Source organism: Hydra viridissima, unplaced genomic scaffold (genome assembly GCF_058129835.1).
Source record: "Hydra viridissima isolate aposymbiotic clone 2 unplaced genomic scaffold, HvirCarnegie_v1 scaffold_14, whole genome shotgun sequence".
Taxonomy (NCBI): Eukaryota; Metazoa; Cnidaria; class Hydrozoa; order Anthoathecata; family Hydridae; genus Hydra; species Hydra viridissima.
Window position 1 is genome coordinate 3285545 of NW_028324313.1, and position 16486 is coordinate 3302030.

The window sequence follows — 16486 nt, forward strand, 5'->3', positions numbered from 1 at the left end:
AATCGATTTCGAAGAAGGTTAATATTTTGGCTCTTTTAATTAGACGAATGAACACTCTTTATCAATTTATTTTTGTTTAGATGAACCTCAAATCACCATTTAATCAAAATGAATTCTTTTTTAAAAACATTCTAAGAACAATTTTGTACACACACAATATTAATCTTTAATTTAACTGTTATGAAAAAATTTTCATGCCAAAGTGTTTTATATGCATGTATATTGTACATATGTATATGTTACTCCAAAATTGCAAATTTCACGATTTATTATTATGAGAACTTGCTCATAAACTTTGATCAATGTACGATTTGCTTTCATAATATCGTAATAAACACTCGGTAAATCATTTGAACAAATACTCTCTTCTTAGCTATATGAGTAGAACATTCAATATTTTTTAAATAGTCTTAAAAACAACGTTAGGTTAGGGAAACCATGCCTTTTTTAATTATGATAACCTATATTTAAGAGGTTTTTTCTCCAATGTAGTACAAAACCTCCAAAAAAGAGTTTTACTAAGCGTCATGATGCAACTGTAATGCGACAAATAAATGTCACCCTACACTCAAATAAAAAACAAAAAAAAAAGTTTGTTTAAAAGTTGTCACATACTTTGAAAAAAGGCTTGTTCATTTTACTATGGGTGATCAAGTGGGCAAAAATTGGAAAACCATTTTTCGTCAATTTTTTTTTTTATTGATTTTCTATCATTAATAAGCCTTTCAACTAAATGAAATCTAAAATTTCAAGTTTCTAGCATGTGTAGTTTCTGAGATATTGGAAGCCGAAATTAAAAATGGACAGAAAAATAGGACTTTTTGGTGCAAAACATGCCTCACTTCAAACCAATTTTTGACCAATATTATAGGAATAGTCCCCCAGGTCATAATGCATCGTTATACAAGTTCGATAAGGTTTCCTAGGTCTTTTCTGCGTCCGTTTATACCATTTGCAAATTTTCAGCTCTTCTTCATAATTTTTTTTTTCTTTTTCTTTTTTAATAATTATTTAATTTCTGTGTGTATTGCCACTCACTGTCGAAATACTGAGTTGCCTCTTCCAAATTATATTCCCGTTTGTTTTTAAACAATTCATTATCGATATGCTAGTGTTTATAATGTTTTTTGAGTATTCAATTAAATTATTGTAATTATAATTACTATCTGCTATTTGTGGATTATAATTGCTACCTCCGACTTTTTTGTTACCTGTATTGCTGATCAAAAAGAAACATCATAAAAACGATTAAAGCTAGAATGAAGATTCCCAGTAATTTAAACCCTGTATAAAAATATATAAACAATCAAAATTATCATGGTAGAAAACGATCAAATGTAAAATACTTACGTGATGCTTTTATTTTGTATCATGAACTCTAATACCCCTCTAAACCATCCCCATTCTTTACTTGTACAACCTCCGCCACTGAATCTAATTATAATGTTAAAGAAAGTTTTTAAGCTTGAAAAATAGTTTTGTTTATTAAAAATTTAAGGAATATTAGGTGCAAACAGACCAGTCACTTTTAATCGTGCCAGCAGGTAGCTAAATGATTTTGATTAATTTTATTCTAATATACATATTATTTTTATAACAGCTTTCATAGTATATTGTTGGAAATCTTACTTTCTTGATGCTTCCGATAGTTTCGATTCAATACATCTAAGCTCAATTGTGCTATTTACTGTCTTTTACTTTGTAATGACATAGCACGTAGAATATAATTAGAACACAAAGTTTACTTTAGTCTGAACGGTGGCCATATCTAAGTGTTTCTAACCTAACTAGTTACCAGTACCCGTTGTATTTAACTTGGCTACGTGGATTTAAGTATTCGTGTTGCGTTAAATTCAAAGGTAAGAACAGGCGAGTAACTCAAATTTAGGAGCTTAAATTCAAGCTGCTATATTACAGAAGCAAAAATCCGATGTATTTTGTTTCGAACATTATTAATTTTATTTAAAAGCAATGAATGTTTTTCGCTTGGTAGGAGATCTTTCCCATTTATTAGCTATTCTACTTCTGTTATGGAAAATATGGAAAACACGTTCTTGTGCCGGTAAGTAATGGACTTTTTTTTGTTGTTCGTAGTATGTTTAAAAATATTGAACAGGTGTTTATTTTATATGGCTGTATCCTTGTAGTTTTTCGTTGCTTTTTGGGGTATTAAATTGGCTCTTTAGTACACAAAGGCTGAGAGAAGAAAAGTATAATAAAAAGTTATCTTAGAGTCAAATTATTTTATTTACTAGAATACCTTTAATGTTACTTCTCTAGAAAGTTCCATAAATGGCTTTAGTTTATCAAATATTTTAAAAATCCTAAAGTTCAAGTAATCATACATACATACATACATACATACATACATACATACATACATACATACATACATACATACATACATACATACATACATACAAACATACATACATACATACACACACACACATGCATACATACATACATACATACATACATACATACATACATACATACATACATACATACATACATACATACATACATACATACATACATACATACATACATTTATACAGATATGTAGATAAAGTAAAAAATTGCTATAGGAAAATTTTCTTCTAGGTGTCTCTGGCAAAAGTCAAGTGTTGTTTGCCTTGGTTTTTATAACTCGATATCTTGATCTTTTCACTACCTTTGTCTCAGTTTATAATACTTTCATGAAAATTGTGTTCCTGCTTTCTACATTTGCAACCTGTTATCTGATGTTAGTGAAGTTCAAAGCAACTTATGATTCTAATCATGATAGTTTTCGTGCAGAGTTTCTTGTTATCCCTATTGCTGGTCTATCGGTTCTTGTAAACCACGAGTTAACTGTGTTTGAGGTATGAAATTATCTTAATGGAAAAAAATGGTTTGTTAAAAATCTATTTATTTACATAGGTTGCATTGTAGTTTAAATTTATTTACATAGGTTGCATTGTAGTTTAACTTTTTTTTCTTAAGGTTCTGTGGACTTTTTCCATTTATTTGGAATCAGTGGCTATTCTTCCTCAACTCTTTATGATTTCAAAAACAGGAGAGGCAGAAAGTATCACAAGCCACTATTTGTTTGCTTTGGGATCTTATCGTGCACTCTATTTGCTAAATTGGATTTACAGATATTACTTTGAGGGATTCTTTGATCTTATTGCAATTGTCTCTGGGTGTGTGCAAACAGTCCTTTATTGTGATTTCTTTTACCTATACATTACTAAAGGTGAGTCTGCTGAACGGCTGCTTGACTTTGAGAGGGTTAACTATTATTTGGGTGGGAGATGGGCTAAGAGTGTTTTTGCTTTAGTTATTCTTCAGAGTTTTTATTCTAAGGGTTTTTTAACAAACACTTTTTGGTATTATTAAATATATTTTCTGGTCTTTTTTAGTTTTGAAGGGTAAATCACTGAAGCTGCCTGCTTAAATATCTTTTTGAAGCTAAACTTGCACCTGATCATGGACATAGAAGGGACTTTCTTTAATTGCAATATTTTGTTACCATAGAAATTTTTTTTTTTTCAAGTTTCACAAGTAAAGCTCTTTATAAGCAGCTTAACTTTCATATAAAAAGAAAGTTCTTTTTAATTATTGCATAGGCAATAAAAGTGTTATTTTTGTTTTCGTTTTTGTTCTCTTGTTCAGTGCTGATATGTTTGAAGGCATTCGATACTACATGATTTTTTTTATCATTATATATTTAATTATAATTCATTAGTGTAATTAACACTTGATAAAATATTTAAGTTTCTTTTATTTTTCTGTTTTGTTGTATTTGAGTTGGATGAAATAAACTATTTTTGAAAGGTGTTTGCCGCGCCTGCGCTTTTGTTCGCTCTTCTTGTATCCACTTTTACTACTAATCTTAATTACAAAACCTTGATTAGTTTAAGTTCTATGCACACCCTTCCTTAAATTAAAAAATTAACAATTACACCAAACTAAAGAGATATCAAAATTTTTCATGGGAGATTCAGGCAATTGATGTTAGTACGAGCAATAATCTGCAATCATATCTGAATTTAAAAGTATTGACAAAAAATTGTGGTAAAGCTTTTTAAAAATAAGAAATATGCAAACAATATTTCAGGTGTGTATTAGGTTTTGCAACAATACTACTGAGTTTTGGGAATCTGAAGGATGGAGGTTATTGCTATCTAAAGAACGTTTTTGTGTTTAAAAAAAAATTTCCAAGGCTTTTAATTGCGATTGAGTGGTTAAATGTAACGCTTTCGTATTTATCTTCTCTTGAAATTAGATAAATACTTTTTGTATACACACGCGTGTTTGTGTTTTAGAATAAACATTTAATTTTACACGTAAGTGTATTTTAAAAAATCTATTTTTGAAAGATAGTGCTACAACTGTAGGTGTTAAGTAAAAGGACGGAAAAGAATGCTTTATCATTCCATATTAGGTATGTGTATCTTTAAGGGCATTTTTTATAAGTTTTCCAAAATAAATGTTCATATTTGTTTTTTAAGTCCTCCGACGATAATTGGAAATACATACTCTCCTGCAAAATTTAGTCCATCAGAGGTAGTTTAGTCTGTAGTTTTGTAAAACTTCAGTAAAAATGAGAATTATATTTAAAAAAACAGAAATAAGTTAAAGTTGAAAAGATTGAAAGAAAATTGTAAAGTAGGAAGAGCTCTCAAAAAATTGATGGGGGAGTTGAATTTTATTTTGGTGGTGAATAAAAATGTTTTTGATAAAGGAAAGTTAACCCTACATAAGCACATAAAAACTGATCAAATTTCAACAAAAATTAGTGAGAATAACAAAGTGGGGAAGAGATTTGGATATAAAAATACTTTTTTGACGCATGCACGAAGTGGCGAAAAGATTTGGATATAAAATTATTTTTTGACGTATGCGCGAAGTGGCGATATAAAATACTTTTGACTGAGTTTTGTTTGTTTAAAGCTCATTTAAAATTTTAAAAAAAACTGTAGGTAATGACGTAATTATTTGCTTTTAAGAAAATTTGTTCTTAAAAAAAATATTGCATCAGGGTGTTATTACATACAACTCATAATTTAAATGTTATCGAAATTATTTATTTATATAAATTATTTAAATTGACAACTTAAACAGAAAACCATCAAAGAAACAAAAATTTGTACTCACGAAATTAGAAAAGTTATAAGGACACTCACCAACCTCGTTACGCTTAAGAATTCTTAGTCGACAGATTATCAAGACTATCCTACTAAAATCTGACGTGATTTTTTTTCCCATAAAATATTTTAAAAAATTGTTAAATGCTTCAATAAAGATAAGAAGAGTAAAAAAATAAAAAACCTGCAATGACACCTCTACTAATTTTTCTCAATAAAGTTTCAAAGCAAAAATAAAGCATTAAGTGCTTTCATCTTGCTGGCCATTTATCCACTAAACTTAAAAGCTTCGTTATTTGTTTTTTTTTTTTTTGCTTAGATTTTTTTAGCTTTCATAATGCTCAAAAAGTTCAGGTGAAAACCAAGCTTTAAATACTCGTATTTAAGAAGCAATAATTTCTTTATCGGATATCATTGTTGGTTTTGATCCACTTCGGCCTAAAAAATGTCATATTACCCAACTAATTATACATTTCCAACTAATTATACATTTAGTTAAGATCCAATTGAACGAATAAGAAGAGTAAAGCTGACGATTTTCTGGGTTTTTTCAGTACTTTTTGATTTAATTTGAAAAACAGAAAAAGCTCAATTATCATAAAACATTCTGTGGTGATTTGTCGATTCCTTAGAAGGAATGAGCGAACAGTGATTGATTTCTGCAAAAAATAAACATTCCTTTGCATAAAAATATATCATAAAAATATCTTGTTTAATATCAAATGTTTAATGGTCAGAAATTAACAAAGTTGATTTATTGAAAACCCATAAGTTCGAAAAGTTAGCCTGTTCGCACTTTTTCAAAAATACGTTATTCTGTATGTTAAATTCGCACAATTCCTTAGCTCTAGAGTGAATAAATGATTAACAGATGCGAAAATTTAGATTAAGACATCCATAATTTTCCAAGAGAAACTTTAAATTACATGCCAAAACTTTAAATATAAGCAACAAAACATCAGAGGAAATTTTCCATGATCGCACATGGGAAAAATATTTGCAAGTTTTTCTTTGTGTATTACTTCAGCGTCCTTGCTGCAAGAAAACCACCGTCAATAGGAAGTACAACACCATTTATCATATCACTATAATCGCTAAGTAGGTAAAGGGCGGCATTGACAACATCTTCCACATCTAAAAAAAAAAAAAGTTAAATCTGAATTGAGCAAGATATAAAAGTAGCGAGGGTTAAAAACAAAAGATTGTGAAACCAGAAGAATAAGATTTTAAAAAATGAGAGAAAGAGAGGGGTGGGGGGTACTTATGTTAATTAGTGTAATATAAATTTTAGAAAAAAAATTTTAACTAAAAAAATTTTTAAAAAATGTTACAAGAAAAAATCTTAAATACAAAGATTGCTCCACCTGCAAATTTTCCTAGTGGTATTTGATTTTTCATTGGATCTGCAGTAGAAGGGTCACTCCAAGCTTTCTTTGCCATCTCTGTCATGACAACTGTTGGATTGATGGCATTTACATTAATCTATAAGCCAAAAAAGTAATCTAACTGAAAAGTGACCAAAAAAGTGGTCAAATTGAAAAGTGACTAAAAAAGTGGTCAAACTGAAGAATAATGTTTTCAACTTTAATACAAACATTACTCAATACAAGTAAACTAATAACATTTCTTACATACATTTAAAAGGATCTTCTGTAAAATAATCACAACTTAAAACTTAACACACTTAGATTAAAAAATAATCATGACTTAAAACTGAACACGTTTATATTGGAAATGTGTCCAGTTTTAATAGCTTGTTAGGAGAAGTAATTGCCTAGTTTATGAAAATAAGAAAATGTCATTAATCACTTCAATTATAATGTATATCAATACATATTTTTAATCTTTATTCAGCTTTTTATAAGAAAAGCTATAACTAAGCTTAGGGATTAAAATTTGATTTTTATTCTCAAATTTATTTTCTTCCAACAAAAGTTTGACAAATTTAATAATTCTAAAGTTTTGTGAATTACAGTTGAATAACTTAGGTAAACTCACTAGATGGCATTGAATAACTCAGGTAAACTCACTGGATGGAAAGTCATGAACAGAAAGAATTAATATGAAATTGTATTCAAATTATTAGTATGATATTTTATAATAAATGTTTTTGGTTTCCATAAACAACAAATAAAAAATCTAGACAAATTTCTTACTTGTAGGCCTCAAAATATTTCTTTAATGAGCAAAACTTTTGAAATATTTCAAAATAAATGTAATCTTAAAACAGAATTATTGATGAATAATAAGTATAGTCTACCAACATTTAACAATATAATAAGAAATTTGTTTTTTGTGTTTTGGTAAATGACTTCTCAATTTTCATTCTCAATTTTTTGATCTGTGTATTTATGCACAGTTTTTTAGTAGAAATTTGAAAAACACTAAAAATTTTTATCATAAAAATTTTTTTTTTATCACAAGAGAATAACTGTATCTTACATGATGAGGACCAAGTTCAAGTGCCATACATCTTGTCAATTGGTCAACCCCACTTTTAGAAACACCTGTAAAAAAAAAAAAAAGGAGCTCTTTAAGACCAAAATAAAAGCTTAACCAAACTAAAAGTTAAACAAAAAATAAAAAGGAAAAAAAAACTTACAGTAAACAGTATGAAGTGGGAGAGCTGTCATTGATGCTTGGCTTGAAATATTTACGATTTTTCCACCTTTACCATACTTCACCATTTTTTTTGATACAAACTAAAACATTTAGCTGTATAAAATATATTAAATGTAGTTATCTTAACTCAGCCATAGCAAAACCACCTACTATGTTCATGCCATACACATGCAGACAAATGTAATTTCAACAGCAGATTAGAATGTAAAATTGTATTTTTTTGGGGTCATCCAAGTAAGCTTTAAAAATTAAGACATTTTTTTTTGAGTCATCCAAGTAAGCTTTAAAAACTAAAACATCTTACATCATACATCTTACCTGTGAAACAAACAGCATAGACTTCAAATTGATACTCATAATTCTAAATTATATTTTTAATCTATTTTACTGATATAGTTCAAAATAAATAATAATAATTTATAACATTAAATCAATTTTCACAGACATTAATGTATTGCAGTTGCTCATTTTAACAGCAGGAGTGTTTTTTTTTTTAATAATTATTTAATAAAGCTACAGTGTCCGACAAAAAAAAAGCTTAGATAGACATGTAAGAGAACTCAACTAAATTTCTACAACTGATATAGAAAAAAATAAACAAAAAATTTTTATTTGGTGCATTGATTCTTAGATAGAAAAAAAACAAGAAAAAAATGAGAATTTGAGAATTTTTATTGAAATAACGAAATAGACCAAACTAATACTTTGTGGTGAAGCCACGGCTTTTGATCACTGCCTTGCACCGACGAGGCATACTCTCAACAAGTGATTGTAAGAGTTCCCCAGAAATGTTCTTCCATTGATTTTGAAAAATTTGAAACAACTCTTCTTCATTTTTTGGAGCTCTTGTCTTAATTCCATGATTCAATATACTCCAGAGATTCTCGATAGGGTTCAGATCAGGACTTTTAGCTGGCCAAGAAAGAACCACTAACTTTTTGTTCTTCAAATAATTTTTCACATTGTTTGCCGTATGTTTCAGGTCATTATCTTGCTGAAAGACCTAACTTTTATCTTTAAAGAGCTCATTTGCACTAGGTATCAGTTGATGAATTAAGATTTGTTTGTACATTTTACTGTTCATAATACCAGGAATTTTATACAAACGACCAACACCCGATGAAGTAAAACATCCCCATACATTCACTTTTTTATCGTGCTTTACTGTTGGCTGTGTTACTAATGGATCGTAACGTTCATTATGTAACCACCAAACACGCAACCGTCCACTGAAGCGCAAACAAAATGGTGACTCATCACTCCATAAAATATTTTTTCATTGTTCAATTGTCCGATTCTGATATTGTTTTGCCCATTGAAGTCTTTTTTTCCGGTTACTTTCAGAAATAAATGGTTTTTTAACACTCCAGTAAGATTTAAATTTCCCAATAGAATGGATCCTTTGAAGAACCATCCATTCATCAACATCCAGTTTAAAATTTCTCTTTATTTCAGCCACTGTTATCATTCTATTCTTTCGAACCTCTCTTACAATTAATCTGTCCTCTCTGGCAGTTGTTTTACACCTTCTTCCGCTCCCTTCTTTGCATTTAAAACTTCCTGTCAAATAATACTTGAACAAAAATCTTCGAATTGTATTGCACCATCAATACAATTTTTTTCCAATTTCATGGTCAGTGTATCCACTTTTATGCCATGCCACAATTTGGCCCTTTTCAAACTCAGTGAGTTGTTTTCTTATCTTTTTTTTGAGTTGTCTGGCGCATTGTTCGACTTGGGTGCTTTGATAGAAAAAGCGACAATCGAAGTAAGAAAAATAATTTAGGATTAGGTTTTCGCTCCCAATAAATACTTTTTTTCACAACTCGCCAAAAATTTGTCCGGAATTCGACATGTCAAGCTCTAATTGACAGATAATAAAATGACATAAACATGTGGTTGTAGTTTGTCCAAAGATACTTCTAGAATATTAAAGATACACTATTAAAATGAATTATTTCTTCCTGAAATAGTATTAAAAAATATATATATTGTAAAGAATATTTGATTGTCATTCTTTTTTTGTTGTAATTTTTTGAGAGTTTACCTAAGCTTTTTTTTTGTCGGACACTGTAGCTTTTAATGAATGACATGAAAAGTTGATGACAAGCAGAGGTTTTAACAATTACAAAAAAAGCAAGCTATTGTAGCAAGTTCAGTAACCAACCTATCATAGGCTTCCTCTGTGATATCTAAAAAATGCTCCAGTTCTGCAACACCAGCATTATTAATGAGTAAAGAAATATCATCTGGGATAATATTAAGTTTTTCTTTTACTTTTGAAAAATCATTTAAGTCAACACATATAGTCACAACTTCAGGGTACTAAAAATAATAAATTTAAAAGATGTTTTTGTACAAATGTTTATATTTAAATTATGTTTATAGATTATGAAAATATAAATAAAAATAAAAAGTAATTTTACTTTTGAAGACTTTTTAACTTATTGCATTTATTGTAAATAACGGTTTAACTGTAAATATATACAATACATAATAATCATTTTAACAAAATAAGTAAGAAGACTTTTCCCCTTATAAATACCCATTCAATCAATATGTGTATTAGTAATATAACATATATATATATATATATATATATATATATATATATATATATATATATATATATATATATATATATATATATATATATATATATATATATATATATATATATATATATATATATATATATATATACTGTAACCTCATGATGAAGACTGTCTAGGTCAGATTGGGTTCTTGATAATGCAAACACTTGAGCTCCAGTCTTTATCATTGCTATACATAAACCTCGACCAATACCTTAACATCAAATAATCGCTTAAAACAAAGTTAATACCATAAACAGGAGAAAAAATTTTTTAAACTTCAAGTTTAAATTATCGTCAACAAAAAAAAATTTTAATATTAACACTACAACTGCCAGTTTGCATTAAACTTTTTTATAATTTAATGTTTTTTAAATATACTTATATTGATGTGATAAACTTTAGCAAAGTTTACCTTTTCCAGCACCAGTTATAAGAACTTTTTTCCCAGAGAAGTTGTAAGCCATTACTAGAATAAATTGTTTTGGAAGTTTGACTTGACTAAATGTGTATTAAATATGCATGCCTATAAATGAATAACATACTTTTTGTATATAGCGTATATAGCATATATAGCATATATAGCATATATAGCACATGGCAATAAGTAGCTGTGTTTAGCAGTATAGTTTGCTTCCAATGTGTAACTTCAACGATAAAGATTGACACTAAAGTGACATAAAAGAAAGTTGTAAATAATGAGGGGGCTTTTTGTACACTCTGTTTTTGTTGTAAATTAAATTTTTCATATTAAGTGACGAAAACTTGGAGCTCATTTTAATTTTTGATGGAAAGTAGTTTGAAGAACGAGTATCTGGAACGCTTTGTTAGTAGCATGTTATTCAATGAATACACTTTTGCATGCAATTTATGTCAAAATTTTATAAGCTCTTGTACATTCGCAACAGACTGAAACGGTATTTTTAACTTAAGGTATGCATATCAAGCTGAGCAACATTTTTTCCATGAAAAAAAAAAACTCTGCATAGTTTTGTGCAGCTATAAAATAATCTTCGTTTTTAGAATAGCTTTCCAGATTTCTCGACGAATATTTTTGGAAATGATACAAAAATTCACTTAGAATAAATAATGGCGCGTATTAAGAACATCTCGGCAAAACACAAGGGAGACGTGGTTGTTAATAAGATAAAAGTACCAAGGTTCGAAGCTTTTGTTCGGAAAATGAGAGCTAAAAAAAGAAATTTTTGCGGGAAATTACGAAAAATTACGAAAATTACGAAAACCAATTCGGTTTTATCGGAATTTGTTTTCGTAGTTAGCCCCTAATTCGCAAAAGTATATTTCGCGATATATCTGCTTCAGTGAAAAAGGAAAATAAATCTTGCTTCAGTGGCGGAACTACTGGACGCAGGACCCTGCGTTGCGGGGGGGCCTACCAGCTATAGGGGGCCCTCATATAAAAAAAATTATACTCTCAATAATATTTATACTATAAAACTCTTTTCCGCAGGTATAGTGGGCCCTAAAATATAAAACTTGGATAAAAAAAATGTCATCCATCGTATTAAAATATATTGTTCAAAAATTTATTTTTGTATTGCAGTGCGTAGTTTACATTTAAACGAAAAGTTTTAACCTTTTTAAAATTGCATACGCAATTGAGAAATAAAGTACGATTATTAACTGCGAACTGCCAGATGTTATTGTATAGTTAATTTTTATACCGTTATGTTGTGTTTGTGTATGAATTAGACAATTAGACTGAATTCGGTAAAAGTAATAACTTGTTGCGTATAAATTTTTTTTAAACTGTAAGAAGTTCTTCAATTTATAAGTTCTTAGTTGCATATTCAATATTTTTAAAATATAAACAATATTATTTGTTATGTCGTTGCATATCAAGGATAATGATTCTATAATCCTTGTTGCATATACAAATTAACTTTTAAATGTATGTTCTCATTTTCAATTTTATATTAAATCTTCCGTTGTATTAAGTTAACTTTTCATTTCTTATTTTATCTGAATTACTAGTCTCCAATTTATTTAATCGTGTTACGAATAATAAAGTATTGTTGCACGAGAGTTTATTACTTCACCGATATATTTAATAAAAGGTAATTAATAAATTTGTAATAATTAAAAATTTTACAACAGGTACTGAATTTATAAATTTGTAATAATTTAGATTTTGACTCATAATAATGGAAAAGAAATTAAGTAGTACAAGCGGTGCAGCAAAAAGAAGAAAGTTAAAAGAAACAAAAGCTGCTTTAGCTAAATTGCCGAAGCTTACAACGTTTTTGAAACCAATTGAAAAGCGAGCGGAAACGGAAGTGGAAAGTCAAAACTCTGCAGAAGTGGTATGTATAAATCAGTCAGTAGAACATGATGATATCGAAGAAAACATTGCTACTGGTAATAAAAATGTGAACGAAGAAGATGTGAATAGGTCTCCGAGAAACCACCGAAATGAAGACCAGGAAGATTCAAACTCTGATACGAATGACGCCATTGAACAAATTAATTTAGAAAAATCAAGTGAATTATTTTCTACTGACATTGCAAATTTTCATGGTAAAATACTAACAAAAGATATTAAGAAAGTAATTGTATTATCGGAATCGTGTCGGCCAAAAGGTCCTTTTATACGCGACCCCTTGCAAGAAAACCGTAGGTTTTCCAAGAAATATTTTAAAACTACCACAAAATATGGATCTATAGAAAGAATGTGGCTTTGCTATTCCCCAAAACTTGATGCCGTTTATTGTGAGCCTTGTTGGCTTTTCTCAGAAGAACGAAAAGCAAAGGATAACTGGCGTAAGCATGGTGTCAGAGATTGGCGTGGTCTTTCTAAAAAAATTAAAATTCACGAAAATAGTCAACAACATATATTTGCTTGTTGCATTTATGAAAAATGGCGACATAATGAAACAATTGATAAAAATATAGAAGAACAAATACGATACCAATCAAATTTTTGGGTGCAAGTCTTAGAGCGGATAGTAAATATAACATTAGCACTTTGTAAAAATTCTTTGGCTTTTCGTGGTCATCGTGAATCATTTGACAATGAATATAATGGTAATTTTTTAACCCAAGTTCAACTTTTAGCTAAATATGATAATGTTATGAAGCAAGTTTTGAGTATGCCAAATGGATCTATAAAATATTTAAGCCATCAAATTCAAAATGAAGTCATACATTGCCTTGCAACACATTTAAAAGCCACTCTTACTGCTGATATTAATAGTTCACCTTTTTATTCAATTATAATGGATACAACACAAGATATTACTAAAAGAGATCAGCTCAGTCAAGTATTTAGATACGTAAAAATTATTAAAAATGAAAAAGATGAAGCCACATCAATTGAAATTAAAGAAGTTTTCTTGGGATTTACGGAAATATATAACCACACTGCTGCTGGACTACATGAAGAAATTTTAAATCTGTTAGAAAAACATCATATAAAATTAAGTAACTGCAGGGGTCAAGGTTATGATGGTGCGAACGTCATGAGTGGGATATACAATGGGGTTCAGGCCCTTTTTAAGAAAAATCAACCCAATGCTATGTATATGCATTGCGCAGCTCATAATTTAAATCTTGTTATTAACGATGCGGTTAAATGTTGTGTTGAAGTTGCTTCATTTTTTGTAATGCTAAAAGATGTGTATTCATTTTTCGGAAATAGCATACACAGGTGGGATCTACTATCCAAATATACAGGAGAATCACAAACAACATTAAAAAGGTTAAATCCAACGCGATGGGCAGGACGATATACTTCTCTTTTCGCCGTTAAAACTCGCTTTCTTGATATAATGAAAGCTCTTTCCGAGATATCAATAACAAGTACAAAACGTGAAGAACGCGAAGAAGCAGTACGAATACAAAAAAATATGAGCAGTTTCGAATTTGTTTTTTTATCCGTGCTTTTGTCTAAAATCCTTAATGAGGTACATATACCATCAAAATTGCTGCAAACTAAAAATTTAGATCTTACGGCAGCTTCAGGTTCTCTAGAAAATGCCAGCAAAAATTTAACACAATATAGAAAGATGTTTGATTCAGCAAAACTTGAAGCGGTAGAAATAGCGACTACGTGGCAGATTCCTGCAATATTTTTTCAAAAAAGAAGAAAAATTGTGAAAAGGCATTTTGACGAATTATCTACAGATCACCGTTTTGATAGTAGTGAGGAAATTTTTCTCATCAATATTTTTATAAAAATTTTGGACGTCGTTATCAACCAACTCTACAATAGATTTAAAGGAATGCAAGAAGTGGTACAATTATTTTCCTGCATCCATCCAAATAAATTAATGGTAATGAAAGAACGTGAGATCATAAGCTGTGCAGAAGCCATTCAGAGAAAATATAGTGAAGATATAACAACTGAATTTCCGCTGCAAATGGTTATGGTAAAGTCAATGCTACACGATGAAATATCAAAAATATCATCTATACGTGAATTGGCTGACCTTTTAATAGTAAAATTGTCAACTATAGCTGCAAGAGTTCCACAAGTGATAACAGCATTGTTATTGTTTCTTACATTACCTATTACTGTTGCATTAGCTGAACGTTCTTTTTCGAAACTTAAAATAATAAAAAATTATTTACGAAATACCATTGGTAAAGAACGTTTAAGCGACCTTGCAATAGTTTCTATTGAGGCAAAAGCGGCTGGAAAAATGGAAATGAAAAACATCATTACCGATTTTGCCAATATGAAATCAAGGAGGAAAGTTTTCACTATTTAAGTTCGGTTAAGTTTTAGTTTCGTTTTGAAGTTATCTTTATCTTTATTTAATTTTTTGTTTTTAAATATGATATATGAAATAAATATCTATTTAATATGTGAAGCTTTATTTTTTTTTTAAAAAAAACATTCTTTTGCGGGGGGGCCCAAATTTTGAAGTTCCGCCACTGTCTTGCTTTCTCCAGTTCTTCACTTTTTTTTTTTTTTTTAAACGTTATGTGGAAGAGATTATATTGGGTATAAATCATGTAACACCAAGACACTATTACGTTATGATTTTTTGTTTTATATCTGCTGTAACTAATTATTTATCATTAATCAACATCAATAAATTTTTTGTATTTTCACTTTTTTGGTATTTTCCTCGTTGCGGTTCCGGCATGAAACATCTGACGCAAGTTCCGGTATCAACGTGGTCTGTTCTTCATGATTTTTGGTCATAAACTTTAGAAAAAGGTTTTTTTTTTTAACAAAAAGCTCTTTTATCATTAGCAGCAATCTACCAGCCTGCATAATTTCTTGGGTTTTTTTTTTTTTTTGTAGACATGTTATGATTCTCTCTTTTACTACAAAATAATTTTGCATAATCAAAATGAAACCGTAAAAACAAAGTCCTTAAAATGTTTCTTTATTGATATGAGACTCAAAATAAATTCCACGAATTTTGATACTTTTTTAGCGAAACGATTTTCGCAAATTTCACCCTTTTTGGTAAACAAATCGGAGCCTCACAAAGTTTGTTTTCTTAAATAAAATGTTCCGCTGCTCGAAGGTGATGTCACTTTTCCTAAGGATTTGATTCAGGATTCCCAAAAAATAAACACACTCAATAGAAACTTTTTAAATGAATGCGGCTCAAAAAACGAAGACAATTGAACAACTAAGAGAATTAAAAAAGAGGAACTGTCAATTCCGACTGCAAATAAATTGAGAGAAGAAGGAAAAACAGATTCAAAATCAATTTAGAGCATCAGCTTCTTCACCTAACAGATTCAATTAATTTCTTCATCTAACAGAGGTAAATCCCCATTAATAAAGTTTGTAAGATATTTTCGTAAAAAGCACCGAAGCTAGCATTGTGCTTATATCTGATGTCTGAGAGTACATTAGTACAACAATGCTTGTGACCTCTTGAACGTTTAAAGAGTTCGCAATCGAAAATTATGTCAGTAGGTTATCACCTACTAACATATTTTTGCTGGATATTCTTTTTATATACAGAAAAAAAAAATCTAAGTGAAATGAACAAGCTACATCACTAGAAAAAAGTTTGAAACTATTTTCCTGCTGCTTGTTGGAGCTTGGTAATGAGTAAACAAGAAAGTGTAAGAAATAACTATTTTATTTTGTTTTCTTGATGGGACAGCGGATCAAAAAATAACAGAATTGTTACTCAAAGGCAATGG

At 29.3% G+C, this 16486-nt stretch overlaps 3 protein-coding genes across 3 annotated transcripts; 2 read left to right on the forward strand and 1 right to left on the reverse strand.

Annotated features, from left to right (window-relative positions):
- The first annotated feature begins 1834 nt into the window (after window positions 1-1834).
- On the forward strand, window positions 1835-4636 carry LOC149878860 (ER lumen protein-retaining receptor 2-like). The gene is made up of 4 exons (XM_090071800.1): window positions 1835-2062; window positions 2608-2867; window positions 2989-3241; window positions 3408-4636. Exons 1-4 carry the CDS (start codon window positions 1972-1974, stop codon window positions 3440-3442), a joined length of 639 nt encoding a protein of 212 aa, XP_089927926.1. The 5' UTR covers window positions 1835-1971; the 3' UTR covers window positions 3443-4636.
- A 1035-nt stretch (window positions 4637-5671) lies between these two features.
- Window positions 5672-11473, reverse strand: LOC149878861 (L-xylulose reductase-like). The gene is made up of 8 exons (XM_090071799.1): window positions 10767-11473; window positions 10468-10565; window positions 9925-10082; window positions 8076-8118; window positions 7738-7837; window positions 7578-7642; window positions 6500-6617; window positions 5672-6269 (listed from the first exon to the last, which is right to left on the reverse strand). Exons 1-8 carry the CDS (start codon window positions 10816-10818, stop codon window positions 6154-6156), a joined length of 750 nt encoding a protein of 249 aa, XP_089927925.1. The 5' UTR covers window positions 10819-11473; the 3' UTR covers window positions 5672-6153.
- A 1176-nt stretch (window positions 11474-12649) lies between these two features.
- Window positions 12650-15081, forward strand: LOC145183161 (zinc finger MYM-type protein 1-like). Its single transcript, XM_080058492.2, has one exon. The coding sequence runs from the start codon at window positions 13042-13044 to the stop codon at window positions 15079-15081; it is 2040 nt and encodes a 679-aa protein (XP_079914618.2). The 5' UTR covers window positions 12650-13041.
- The last annotated feature ends 1405 nt before the right edge of the window (window positions 15082-16486 follow it).